At 43.9% G+C, this 13,338-nt stretch overlaps 1 protein-coding gene across 1 annotated transcript; it reads right to left on the bottom strand.

Moving 5' to 3' along the window:
* Window positions 1-12,941, bottom strand: LOC131192668 (putative zinc finger protein 66). The gene is made up of 6 exons (XM_058172041.1): window positions 12,148-12,941; window positions 11,195-11,797; window positions 10,827-10,941; window positions 10,643-10,710; window positions 8,626-8,755; window positions 1-1,932 (listed from the first exon to the last, which is right to left on the bottom strand). The coding sequence occupies exons 1-6, from the start codon at window positions 12,502-12,504 to the stop codon at window positions 308-310; spliced, it is 2,898 nt and encodes a 965-aa protein (XP_058028024.1). The 5' UTR covers window positions 12,505-12,941; the 3' UTR covers window positions 1-307.
* Between the last annotated feature and the right edge of the window lie 397 nt (window positions 12,942-13,338).

Here is a 13,338-nt window from a genome sequence, read left to right as displayed (position 1 = left end):
AAAGTTTCAAATTGGCATTTTATTGAAAACACCTTCAACTCACATAGATTACTTTTAGTAGTTAATTCATCCTTTCATCCTTCTGAGATTGCTAAAATGAGGAGCCAGATTGCGGGGGACTTTGCAAACTGCTCAGAGATAAAGTGGTAAAGCATTGTGGAGTAGTATATAAATCTAAGTAGAATTGCTATTGCTATATAGTTTATCCTGAGCGTGGATCCTTTTATGAGAAGTAAGAGGACCATTCTGAGCAAAGCTCTTTCCAAATTCCATGCATTTATACGGCTTCTCTCCTGAGTGGATCCTCTTATGGGAAATAAGATTTCCTCTTTGAGCAAAGGTCTTTCCACACATTTAAATAGTTAAATAGTTTGTCTCCTGTGTGGAGCTTTTTGTGGCTTCTAAATCCACTGCTCTGAGTAAATGTCTTTCCACACTCCATGCATTTATACGGTTTCTCCCCTGTGTGGATCCTATTGTGGGAAATAAGATTTCCTCTTTTAGCAAAGGTCTTTCCACACTTCATACATTTAAATGGTTTCTCTCCTGTGTGGAGCTTTTTGTGGCTTCTAAGTCCACCACTCTGAGTAAATGTCTTTCCACACTCCATGCATTTATACGGTTTCTCCCCTGTGTGGATCATCTTATGGGAAATAAGATGACCTCTTTGAGAAAAGGTTTTTCCACACTCCATGCATTTATATGGTTTCTCTCCCGAGTGGATCTTTTTGTGGCTTCTAAGTCCACTGCTCTGAGTAAATGTCTTTCCACACTCGATGCATTTATACGGCTTCTCTCCTGTGTGGATCATCTTATGGGAAATAAGATTACGTTTGTCAGCAAAGGTCTTTCCACACTCCATGCATTTATATGGTTTCTCTCCTGAGTGGATCTTTTTGTGGCTTCTAAGTCCACTGCTCTGAGTAAATGTCTTTCCACACTCCGTGCATTTATACGGCTTATCTCCTGTGTGGATCATCTTATGGGAAATAAGATTACGTTTGTCAGCAAAAGTCTTTCCACACTCCATGCATTTATATGGCTTCTCCCCTGTGTGGTTTTTTTTATGGTTAGTAAGTGTACCGCTATGAGCAAAGGTCTTTCCACACTCCATGCATTTAAATGGTTTCTCCCTTGTGTGGATCGTCTTATGAGAAGTAAGATGACCTCTTTGAGCAAAGGTCTTTCCACACTCCATGCATTTATACGGCTTCTCCCCTGTGTGGATCATCTTATGGGAAATAAGATTACCACTTTGAGCAAAGGTCTTTCCACACTCCAAGCATTTATATGGCTTCTCCCCTGTGTGGTTTCTTTTATGGTTACTAAGTGTACTGCTATGAGCAAAGGTCTTTCCACACTCCATGCATTTATATGGCTTCTCTCCTGTGTGGATCATCTTATGGGAAATAAGATTTCCTCTTCGAGCAAAGGTCTTTCCACACTCCATGCATTTATATGGCTTCTCCTGTGTGTGGATCCTTTTATGGATAATAAGTTGCCCGCTTATTCCAAAACATTTTCCACATTCCAAACATTTATACGGTTTCTCTTTTGTGTCAATCGTTTTTTCAGATGTAAGGAAGTTATTTCCAAGAGAAAGAATGAATGTCTCATTGTAATGTTGTCCATTGTGTCTTCTTATAGCATCTTCTCCTTTGTTTTGGGTTAAATAGTGTTCATTTACTTGTATTTTAGCTTTGATTAGCTTCACACTTTTCTCAACATATTTTTTCATTATTTTCTCTTGTTGGGCAAGAAAGTCTTCCATCGGAGTATCTGTGAAAGATGAACTTTCCTGATTCCAATTCTTTGACTGGTTTCTCTCATGGCTTCCTAATTCCATTCGAATTCCAAACTTCTCTGTTCCATCTTTAGCATAGATGACTTGGAACAGTTGACAGAAATCTTGATTCTCCTGCCCATTATTACCTTCAAAGCAAAAGGGAAATGAAAATGATCACAAGGTTGGAGAAAAAGATCAAAGTGTAGAAAGTCAAATGAATTTCCTTCTGAGTTTCTCTGAAATTCCATTAGGTTGTATGCATGCTTACAGTGGTGTGATATAGACAGGATGATTTCTATATTCATAAGTCATGAAAGCTTTGAAAATATCTAGAAAACATCTCTTTCATTACAATTATCTATGGTATATACTGTATATGCAAATCTCACTCGGTCAGTTTTGAGTTAAGGAACAGAATGGAATAACAAGAGTTGAAAGGGACTTTGAAGGTCTTCTAGTCCAACCCCCTGCTTAGGCAGGACCACTTCAGACAAATGGTTATCCAACATCTTCTTAAAAACTTACCTTGTTGGAGCATTCACATCTTCTGGAGGCAAGTTGTTCCACTGATTAATTGCTCCGTCAGGAAATTTCTCCTTAGTTCGAAGTTGCTTCTCTCCTTGATTAGTTCCAACCCATTGCCTTCAGGTGCTTTGGAGAACAGCCTGACTCCCTCTTCTTTGTGGCAGTATTGGAACACTGCCATCATGTCACCCCACTCCTTCTTTTCATTAAACTAGACATACCCAGTTCCTGCAATCGTTCTTAGCCTCCAGTCCCCTAATCATCTTTGTTACTCTTGTCAACATCTTTTTTACATCGTGGCGAGCAAAACTGGATGCAGTATTCCACGTGTGGCCTTACCAAGGCATTATAAAGTGATATTATAAAGTGAGAGCATATGCACCAAGACAAATTCCTTGTGTGTCCAATCACACTTGGCTAATAAAAAAATTCTATTCTATTCTATTCTATTCTATATTAACCCTTCACGTGATCTTGATTCTATCCCTCTGTTTATGCAGTCCAGAACTCTGTTGGCTTTTTTGGGAGCTGCTGCACACGGCTGGCTCATATCTAAATGGTTCAACTACTATTGAGCAGGGTACCACGTATACTGTATCTGTAAATTTTGTTTTTCTTGCCTAAATGTATTTATTACGTTCATTAGGATGGGTTAAAATCAGCAGAGAACTGTGAGAAATGAAACAATTTTGAAACAATCTCCTTCTTCCCTGGTGTACCTTGCAGCAGCTGCTCCACAGTGTCCGTCTGGCAGGCGGGACCCATGCTCGGCCCATTCCTTGATCCCAGTGATGAGACTTTGGAGCGAAATCCCTTCCTGAAGCCTCCCATTGGGTTGTAAAGCCTCTTTGTGGTGAGACTGGAAAGTTTGGGAAGCTTCAAGAATGGCTATTTCCCTGCCCCAAAGTCTCCTCAGCTTGCAAGGGCTCTTTGGCCGGATCAGGTACAGGCGTTAGTTCGCAGAGATAGGAGGCCTAAAGTACTTTTGTGCGAGATCACATGAGACCAGTAGTGCAAGATCTCAGGCTACTAATCTTGTGTGATCTCACACTGCAGTACTTTAGGCTGATGTTCCTTGAAGAACTGAGGACTGCACGAGATCCAGGCAAAAGTCTTTAAAAATGAAAAGGCCTTCCCTCTCTTTGCAAAGCACTTTGCCCTGGATCTCATGCAGGCCTTGGTTAGCAGAAAACAGAGGCCTAAAGCACTGCAGTGCGAGATCACGTGAGATCAATAGTGCTAGATTTCCCACTACTGATCTTGAGTATGTCTCACTACATTAGGCCTCTTTTTTCTGCAAATGCACCTAAGTAGGCAAAGGAACTGACAGCTTGCCAGTGTCCCGAGGTACCATATTTTTGGACCATAAGACTATAGTGACGACTTCCGCTGGCGCCACTTTACTCGCTGGGCGCCTAATCAAGGCGCTCCGCACTGAAGCCTCATAAAAGCAGGCGAAACAGCAAAAATCAGCTGTTCGCTGGCTTCAATTTCTCTCCCTGGGAGAAAGGGAGAGGATAGAGGGGCGGGAGAGTGGTAGATCTCCCCAGGGGCTTAGCTTTGTTATGCAGAGCCCCGGAGGGTTGAATCCCACTGGAATCCTGCTGAGCTCCGAGCTTCAGCACGCTCTTGCATAAGCAGAAAAAGAAGAAAGTGTCATCTCTGCTCAATTGATTCTTTTTGTGGATTTCTACATGCAGACGGAACAAATGCGAGTGAACAATTACTGGATTGCAAGTATTTTTGACTTCCTGACTTCTACCCTTTAAAAAGAGAAACCTTTTTTTTTCTTTGTCTTAATTGACTGTTTAAAATGGCGTCTGAGAGAAAGTGTAATTAAGAGAAGTGAAAGTGGAAATTGGCTGCTTAACTAAGAAACGGTACTTGTGGATTGTAACGAACTGAGCTCTCCTATACTTAAAGGGGAAAAGAGAAGTTCTTTTAAACTTAATTTTTATTTGATAAGGGGACTTTCAGCAAGAGTTTTGCCATGAAGATTCTTTCAGAAGAATGGATTCATGATTTTATATAGGAATATACAGAAAAAATGTATGTAATTATCCAAAAATATGAATTGATAAAAAATGGGGATGTTTTGGATGAGAGCTTGGAGGAAACTAACCAGCCCAATCAGTACTTGGAAAATGGAGTGGAGCAGATGTAAGCAAAAGTGGATAAAAATGAAGATATGATCGTGAATAAACAAGATGATGTAAAGAGGCTTTTCTTAAAAGGTTTGGATGAAATGCCTGAACCTGCGTTACAAGAGGTTGTTTCCTGAACCAATAAAATTCACAGGGCTAATGCTTTACAAGAGTTTTCTTTCCGGATTGATGGAATATATGGTAGTAACCTGTGGATTGTTGGACAAAAGGAACTATTAGGAGATATTGTGATTGACTTTTCAAAAGGAGTAACGAAGGAAAGACAGAGACTAATGCATCCAAAAAAAAATGGCAAGAGACAAAAGTATTATTCTTGAAAGAAGCTTTTTCTGAAATATTAACAGACAAAAATATTAGCGTTCCTGAAAGACTATATGTGAGAAAGATCTGGAAGAAATGGGTTGATTATGTTTTACATCTATCACAAAAGACAGATATTTGGATTCACATTGGATTTTTTTTTTCTCTTCTCTTTTTTCTTAAGCTTGTGTATTAAGAAAAATGGCGATGGTTAGAGGAGGAAGGTCTAAAGTTGAATAGATATTGTAACTTGCTGTATTGAAATTATATAATGTGTTCTACTGAATTGTAAATAGAATATTCTCGAAAGACTTTATGTAAGAAAGATTTGGGGGGGAAATGGGGTGATTATATGGTTTATAGAAGCTATAAGGGAGATATTCTCTGAATTGGATTGGATTTTTATACATTAGCTGGTTTTAAATACTTTAGGATTAATTTGCTGTATTGATTTATATATTTTATCAATGTTAATTGTTATTTCTTGAAGGATTTTGGTTATGTAAGGAGGAAGTCAGAGCCAGAGAGGGAAAATTTGTATAATTGTTTTGGAATAATTAAGCTTATGTTTGTTTTTGAACTATATTTTATGATGGATTGACTATATCCAAAGCAGATATCAGACTAAGTTATCAGACTGCCTTTGAATGATTAGGATGTATTATTTCTGATTGTTTTGGGGGAGGTTAGGAATTGATGAGAATTGTAGGAGTATAATTGAGTTAGGAGGGAATAATTTTTAGCATATGTTTGTTTTATGTTTAACTATACCTTGTGTTTGTTCTGGGAAGTCGGGGGGGGGGGAGGGTGGTTTGTGAAGGGAGGGGGAGGGGGGAAAAGGGGAAAAATGTTTTGTAAAACTTTTTTAATAAAAAAAAAAAAAGATTATAGTGACCAGATTTTAACATTGGGACACCATTTAAAGTGGGACACCATTGACTGGGGGAGGGGAAGAGCCGGAGAGGGCGCCTGTCCATCCCTCCCTCTCTCCCATCGGCTGTGCTGGCAGGAGATACTCGGAGATGCCGTCCTTTCTATCCTTTGGCACTGCAGCTGCTCCTGTGCCGCCAAAAATTGGGGCTTTTTTAGAACACCACATGACGCGGGACAAATTTTTAAAAAGCAAGATTGTCCCGCCAAAAGCGGGACGTTTGGTCACTCTACACTAAGCCACTCTAAAAGTAACCCAAATCTTAACCCTTACACTTGATCTGGTTTTTTTTTAATTCATTTTCTTGTAGGGCTGTATTGAACTGACCAGTATTCTAAGTGCAGAATGGGCAACTCGCTGCAGCCTTCTCACCATAGGACAAGAATTGCACTAATATTGAAGAAATAGTGGAATAGAATCATTAAAGATGCCAAAGGAGGGACAAAATGAAACGTGAATGTCAAAAATTAAAACAATGTTTTAATTATTTCAAATAAGTTGAATTGCTGAATTGTCCTGTGGTGAGTTGTTCTGCGGTGAGTTGGCTGTGGCGAGTTCAGTATGGCAAATTGGCTGCAGCAAGTTGTCCCATTCTGCACTTGAAATACTGGTCAACCCAATACAAAAAAAAATATGTTGAGACTTTGGAAATAGTTCAAAAAGGAGCAACAATAAAAAAATGATTAGGGGCCTAGAAGCTAAAACATATGAAGAAGGATTGCAGGATAATTGATGTTATCACCACTGTTCCCTCTAAACTGCGCGCGTGCGCAAATGCGCACTGATCGACAGCTGTGCTCAAGCGACACAAGAAGAGGGCCAAAGTTATCATTGGCAGGCGTCCATTATGGACGCCTGTCAATGACGTTGATTAGCTGCGCAGCACAGATTCGGCTAGCTCTGATGTTGCTCAGTGGTCCAAGGGACCGCTCAGGGAGTTAGTGTGCTTGCTCAGACTCGTGAAAAATTAGAGGGAACATTGGTTATCACCCTCTCATTCTTCCAGGTTCCGGCCCCTCGGATACCCTCCAGTAGGCGCTTGAGCTGGGCCAAAGCAGACTGCGCCCACGAAGGGCTGTGTTGCCCCAGGACAAATGGGGGCCCTAAGAACTGGTTGCACCACATGGTTCCAAAGGAAAGCGCCACACAGACAAAGTGAGAAGACAAGAGCTGACTGGCGAGCGCTTCATGTCAAAAGAGGCGTGGACTAAGCAGCCAATCAGAGAACAGAAAAGGCTTCTTTCCCTCCAGCTGCACCAATCAGCAGCAGAATTTATTTAAAGAGACAAGGGAAACGTTCGGGGGGGGGGGAATGATATTTTGACACTCTAAAGCGGAGCAGAAATTGAACTGAAATTGATAAGTAGCGCAATGAAAAGTAGCCAGTTGGGTTATTTGAACAAGTAAGGCAGGCCTAACAGGAAAAGATATAAAGAAACCTGAAAGCTTGCTTAAGTTAAGTTAAAATCGGGGCTTTTTTAGAACGCAGTGACACGCGGGACAAATTTTTAAAAAGCGGGACTGTCCCGCCAAAAGCGGGACGTCTGGTCACTCTACATAAGACGCATGTAGGTTTAGAGAAGGAAAGCAAGAAAAAAATACTTTTTGGCCTCTGCACATTCTGTTTTTGCCCTCCCTGATGCCGGAGAAGGCAAAAATGGGACACATGGTGGGTTTGGGAGGCCAAAAACAGGCCCATATTCACTCTATAAGATGCACAGACATTTCCAGCCACTTTTTTGCACCGAATGTTGCACTGCCTCTGCTGTCATTTGTAAGTGTGAACAACGGCCGTGGTGCGGCAACACACATAATTTCAGGTCTGGGTCTCAAGGACTAGGGGGAGGGCTGGTCGTAACTTATTATTATTATTATTATTATTAATTAAATTTTTATACCGCCCTTCTCCTGAAGGACTCAGGGCGGTGTACAGCCAAAATAAAAACAAAATATATACAATTTAAAACAACATTTAAAAAGAGCAAATTTTAAAGGCTGATTATTAAAATTTAGATTTAAAAATTTAAAAATATTAAGAATACCCAATTAAAATTCATCACTAATTATGCCAGTCCCGCTTTAATGATTAAATATGTTTTGAGCTCACGACGGAAGGTCCGAAGATCAGGCACTTGACGCAGGCCAGGTGGAAGTTCGTTCCAGAGCGTCACTGCCCCTACAGAGAAGGCCCTCCTCCTGGGGGCCGCCAGCCGACAGTTTGGCGGACGGCACCCTGAGGAGACCTTCTCTGTGAGAGCGTACGGGTCGGTGGGAGGCAAAGGGTAACAGCAGGCGGTCTCGTAAGTACCCGGGTCCTAAGCCATGGAGCGCTTTAAAGATAGTTACCAAAAACTTGAAGCGCACCAGAAAGACCACAGGAAGCCAGTGCAAGCTACGGAGCAGCGATGTCACGTGGAAGCCACGAGCGGCTCCCGTTACTACTGGCGCAGCCGCATTTGGAACTATTGCTAGGTGAACTGTCATAACTCGGAGATTACCTGTACCCTAGGATGCTATGAGTCACACTGCATGAGGCCTTTGTTCTTGAATTGGATTGGGAGAATGCTCTTCCACGGGCTGAGTATGAAAGTTCTGTTCTCACACAATTTTGGAGGTTTCAGAGGACAAATGACAACACATTCCTCTCACATGACCTCCAGAGGACACATAAAAGCACACCTGGTTCTTTTCACCCTCCACAGATAAGTTCAAATAGAAATGGAAAAACAGAGATAAGAAGTGGCAGAGAAAGCATCTAAGCAAAGAGACATTGACTCCTTCCTTCCTTGGAGTACAAGAAGGCCAGATCCTTTCCTTCTCCCTCCCAGGAGACAATATCTGATTAGTGGTTTTTTAATAACAAACTAACTATAATCTGTCCTCTTGAACTCTCTGATTGGGGACTAGAGAACTCTTACCCAGAGAGACCACGTTCCTATGGTTTTCAAGCATGACTTCCGAATGCAGTGCTTTCTGGTCAGGATCCAGCTGAGACCATTCCTCCTCAGAGAAAGACACAGCCACCTCCTCAAAGGACACAAGACTCTCCTGAACACGGAAAAAAGAACAGAACAGGAGGATTCACAAAGATCTCTTCATCTTCGTCAATGATTTAGACAAGAGGATAGAAGAGGAATTCATCAAATTTGCAGACAAGACCAAATTGGCAGGAATACCAACACTCCAGAATATAAGCTCCAGATATAGAAGGATCGACAGATTGGGCCCCATCTAACAAAACGAAATCAACAGTGAGAAATTTAAGGTTCTACATTTAGGAAAGAACAACCAAATGCACAGGCATAGAATAGGTCAGTGATGGCTAACCTTTTTCTTTTTGTGTGCCAAAAATTTAAACATATGAAGAAAGGTTGCTGGAAATGGGTATGTCTAGTTTCATGAAAAGAAGGACCAGGGGGTGACATGATAGCAGTGTTCCAAGAAGCAGTGGACGGAAACTATTCAAGGAGAGAACCGACCTTCAAGTAAAGAGAATTTTTCTGACAGTGAGAACAATTAATCAGTGGAATGACCTGCCTCCAGAAATGGGGGGGGGTTTTCCAACACTGGAGGTGTTTAAAAAGAACAAAATTGGACAGCCATTTATCTGAAATGTTATAGGGCTTCCTGTCACAGCAGGGGGTTGGACTAGAATAGCGGTCACCAACGGGTGGTCCGTGGACCACTGGCGGCCCACAAGAAAATTTTGGTGGTCCGCAGAAAAATTATTTGCATTTTTTAATATTGCACTAAATCAGGGGTCCTCAAACTGTGGCTCCTGGGCCGGATACGTGCAATAAATGTTTGTGTTGCTGCGGAGAGTCTCCCCCTTCGGAATCTTTTTGTGTGGGTTTGGAGGGGGGCAGAAACTCCGACTTGGGGTCTGCTTCAGCCTCCTGGTGTGCCGAGGCTTTGGCCAAAGGCTGGAGGGAAGTGCTGCTGGTGGCAAGGAGCCGGAGGGCCTTGTTCCAGTGGGACTGCATCATGGCCTGGAACTGGCTGACCATCTCAGCCCACTGAGCCTCCAGGCATTGGTACCTGGCCTTGCACTCCCATAGGCAAGATCCAATTTGAACTGAGCTGTTTGCTAACACTTTCTCGTGGTGGCTGCTTAGCTTCAACAACTGCTTCCTGCTGGGGTCCTAAGGAGTGAGGAGTTGAAGAGTGGCTGGCAGGGGAGAGGTGAGTAAAGGCCAGCGAGGGGCCCCTCGATGTGAGTGTCATTGAGTTGGCCCACCCACCTGGCCGGTCATTAGGCAGATCATATTAGTAGTCCACAGGATTTAAAATTATGAATTTAGTGGTCCCTGCGGTCCAAAAGATTGGAGACCCCTGGACTAGAAGGTTATAAATGAGGGTTTATAAAAATGGTAATGTGGCAATGTGAGTGTTTATTTTACATTCTTGTTAATTGCAAAGTCGTGTCCGACCCATCGCGACCCCATGGACAACATTCCTCCAGGCCTTCCTGTCCTCTACCATCCTCTGGAGTCAATTTAAACTCATGCCTACTGCTTCAATGACTCCATCCAGCCACCTCATTCTCTGTCGTCCCCTTCTTCTTTTGCCCTCAATCTTTCCCATTTTTCATTAGCCTTGCACAATTCCAAGTCAAAGAATTACCCCCCCCCCAAAAAAAGAGTCTGTAGCAGTTCCTGCCACTGTGATACATTTATTCCTATTTCTTGAAAGACTTTTAAAAAATTGCTTCTTGTAAACTCAAAGTTGGAGGACTACCGAACAAAACAAAATAACCAGAGGAAGCTATGCTGGCTGACAGCAACTTGAAGCTACTATTCTGCTTTCCATGTTGTGGAAGAACACAAAAATAACCCAGTCCAAAAAAGGGGGGGAAATAGAAGGAGAAAGCACTCTGCACACCCGCTTCACTTCTTGAAGGGAGAATAGAAATCTAATAAATTTTCCCTTTCTTACTTGACTTGGAGGGTCAACCGCTGTTTGATCTCCATCATAAAAACCAGAAAGCTTCATTCTTTGTTTCTCTGTAAGGAATAAATAATTTCAAAATGCGTAATTAACAAAATAGGAGGAGGTATTCTATAGAAGAGAAGAGTGAGCGAAGGGAAGACAGATGGGTAATCGGAGGATTTTCCATTACCTCCTGAGGTGTCCTGACTTGGATCTTCCCAAGGGATCCTCCTGAAAAATAGCTCCTGGGGAGGATTTGATGGGTTCTTCTTTCCCTCAGGATCCCTGATCTCCACAGTGCAGCACTTCAAACAGGAGGAAGGAAAATAGAAGCAGAATTAATGTACATCACACGAAATAAAATGGATTCTTATATTCGGAACACAACCTCAAAGTCCTCAATATCCATCAGTGAGGTTGAGTGAGAAAACAATGGAACAATGTCCTACAAGAATTGGAGAATTGCCACATTTTATTAATGTCAGAGACGTTTGGGAAGGAGGGGTGAAGGATTCAAACACATTCTCTATTCCTTCTGAGTTCCTTAAATTTTATCACCTGCAGCTGGACCTGCTCCTTCTGCTCCTCCACCTGGCTCAGGAGGAAGCCTTCAGCCAGGGCCACCGCTTGGGAGCTGGTCTCTGCTCCACACTCCCGCACCCAGCCCTCCATCTCTGAGGGCAGGAGAGCCAGGAGCTGCTCCAGAACCACCAGGTCCAGCATCTGGGCTTTGGTGTGCTTTTCTGGTCTCAGCCATCGCCTGCAAAAGTCATGGAGTCGGCTGCAAAGTCCTCGGGGACCCTCAGCCTCCCGGTATTGGATGAAGTTCCAGGGCTGAACTTCTGAAGGGAGGATAGTTTCCTCCTCCAGGATCTTCTGCTCAGTCCTTGTCCAGAGCTTCCCCCAATTCCCAGGCTGAGCAGCTGAAGGGCCTTTTCCGGCTCCCTCCTTTCCCAAAGGTTGTGTCTCCATCCTTTCTCTGTCCTGCAGAGCAACTCCAAATGGCTCCAAGGACTCTGGTGGGTCTCCAGATGCCGTTTCCTTCACGGGACCATTTCTAGGGCCGCAGGACTGATCCCTGCAGGTGATTCTGCTCTTTTTTTCTCCCCCAAGAGAAAAGTTTGCCTTGCAAAGACCACAAATGGCTTCCAGTTTCTGTATCTGAGATGGGAAGAAAAACAGAAAGAATTAGAAAGTGGGATTCAGCCACTGAGCAACCTTCACCCAACCTGCCCGGAGCCCCAAGCAGCTCATCCCAGCGCAGGGCCGAGGTCCCCTGAGCAGGGCCGGGAAGGAGGCAGCTGGAGAGGCCTCTCCGCTTCTCTCCCCCTCTGGAGACAGGATGGGGCGCTCGGGGAGCCTGGTGCGAATCCTGCCTCCCCCTCACCAGGTTTCTCTACTCTCCATCTGACCCTCCCCTCCCCCCACTCGGGCCCTTCTCCGGATCCTCAGTTCCCCCTGCAGAGAGAGGGGGGTTGGGGAGCATGGGACCTGGGAAACCCCCCCCTCACCAGGGGCACGTCTGGATGTCCCCCCGCCCCCCGCCAGTTTCTCCCGCAGCCTCTCCGCCTTCTCCGGGGTCCCAGGGAGTAAGGAGAGCGAGTGCGGAGTCCTAGAGAGGCAAGCGTTTGTGATGTCACTTCCTTCTCAGCCTCTTCTGGAGAGTCGGATGTGACGTTCGCCCTCCAGTGGGCCAATGGGGAAGCGCCTGTGGTTCCCTTCCCTTGGCAGAGGGCGCCCCCTGGTGGACTTGGGGCAAAGTGCCAGGATGGTAGAAAGGGCGGGAAAGAGGAGCGCGTGGGAGGGGGAAGGGAGAGGGCGGGGATGATGGGCATGGGAGTAGGGGGAAGAAAGGCCCCTCTCTCCATGGCTCCCTGTCGGACAAAGGCTTCGACCTCTGTGCTTCTTCTCCCGCTTTCATATCAACCCAAATGCATTCCAGAGCGATTTGGTTGATTTCTTATATATCGCGCATCTCCACTTCCACCTCTTTCCTTCGGTCTGCTTCTTATTGATAGAATAGAAGGGAAGGGAAGAGAAAATAAAAAATAAATATTCTTTCCGGCAGCCCCTGAGATACTGGAAGATGCCGTCATCTCTCCCCAAAAGAGAAAGTGGCCCAAAGGTCTTGAAGACCCCGTTGCGGCTGAGGGGGGGAGGGCGGGCTCCCGCCTGAGGGGATCTGCGCTCTGATTGGTTGCTGCGGGTGGAAAGGAGGCGTTTCCCTTTTTTCCCGCCTTTTCCTTCTGGGCGCTGTTTGAGATTTACCTCAGGATGTTCCTTTGTGTCTGCTGTGGATGTGAAATACATTTATATTGAAATAAAATTAAAAGTTTGTGTCCGTGTCTCCCACTTCCTTTGGACAGCAGCTCCATATTTCCTCCACATTAAACCTTTATTTTTATTTTATTTTGTCACAACAATATACGTAGGTATCATACAAAAAGATTATATAGTAAATAAACACATATATGGGTAAATATAAGGAGGTATAAGCATATATATATAGGAAGAAGAAAAGAAAAACAATAGGACAGGAACGGTAGGCACGTTTGTGCGCTTATGCACGCCCCTTATGGTCCTCTTAGGAATGGGGTGAGGTCAATAGTAGAAAGTTTTTGGTTAAAGCTTTTGGGATTATGGGAAGAGACCACAGAGTCAGGTAAAGTATTCCAAGCACTGATGATTCTGTTACAGAAGTC

This window comes from Ahaetulla prasina, chromosome 2 (assembly GCF_028640845.1).
Source record: "Ahaetulla prasina isolate Xishuangbanna chromosome 2, ASM2864084v1, whole genome shotgun sequence".
NCBI lineage: Eukaryota > Metazoa > Chordata > Lepidosauria > Squamata > Colubridae > Ahaetulla > Ahaetulla prasina.
Note: the sequence above shows the minus strand (reverse complement) of the source record. Positions and strands in the feature narration are given on the sequence as shown.

Excerpts from the sequence above, each read along its gene's own strand:
- LOC131192668 (XM_058172041.1), bottom strand. The coding sequence starts at position 12,504 with ATGGAGAGAGGGGCCTTTCTTCCCCCTACTCCCATGCCCATCATCCCC. Across the intron at positions 11,798-12,147 it reads GACATCCAGACGTGCCCCTG|ATACAGAAACTGGAAGCCAT; the intron begins GTGAGGGGGGGG and ends TTCCCATCTCAG. Across the intron at positions 1,933-8,625 it reads TAGGAACGTGGTCTCTCTGG|GTAATAATGGGCAGGAGAAT; the intron begins GTAAGAGTTCTC and ends TTTGCTTTGAAG.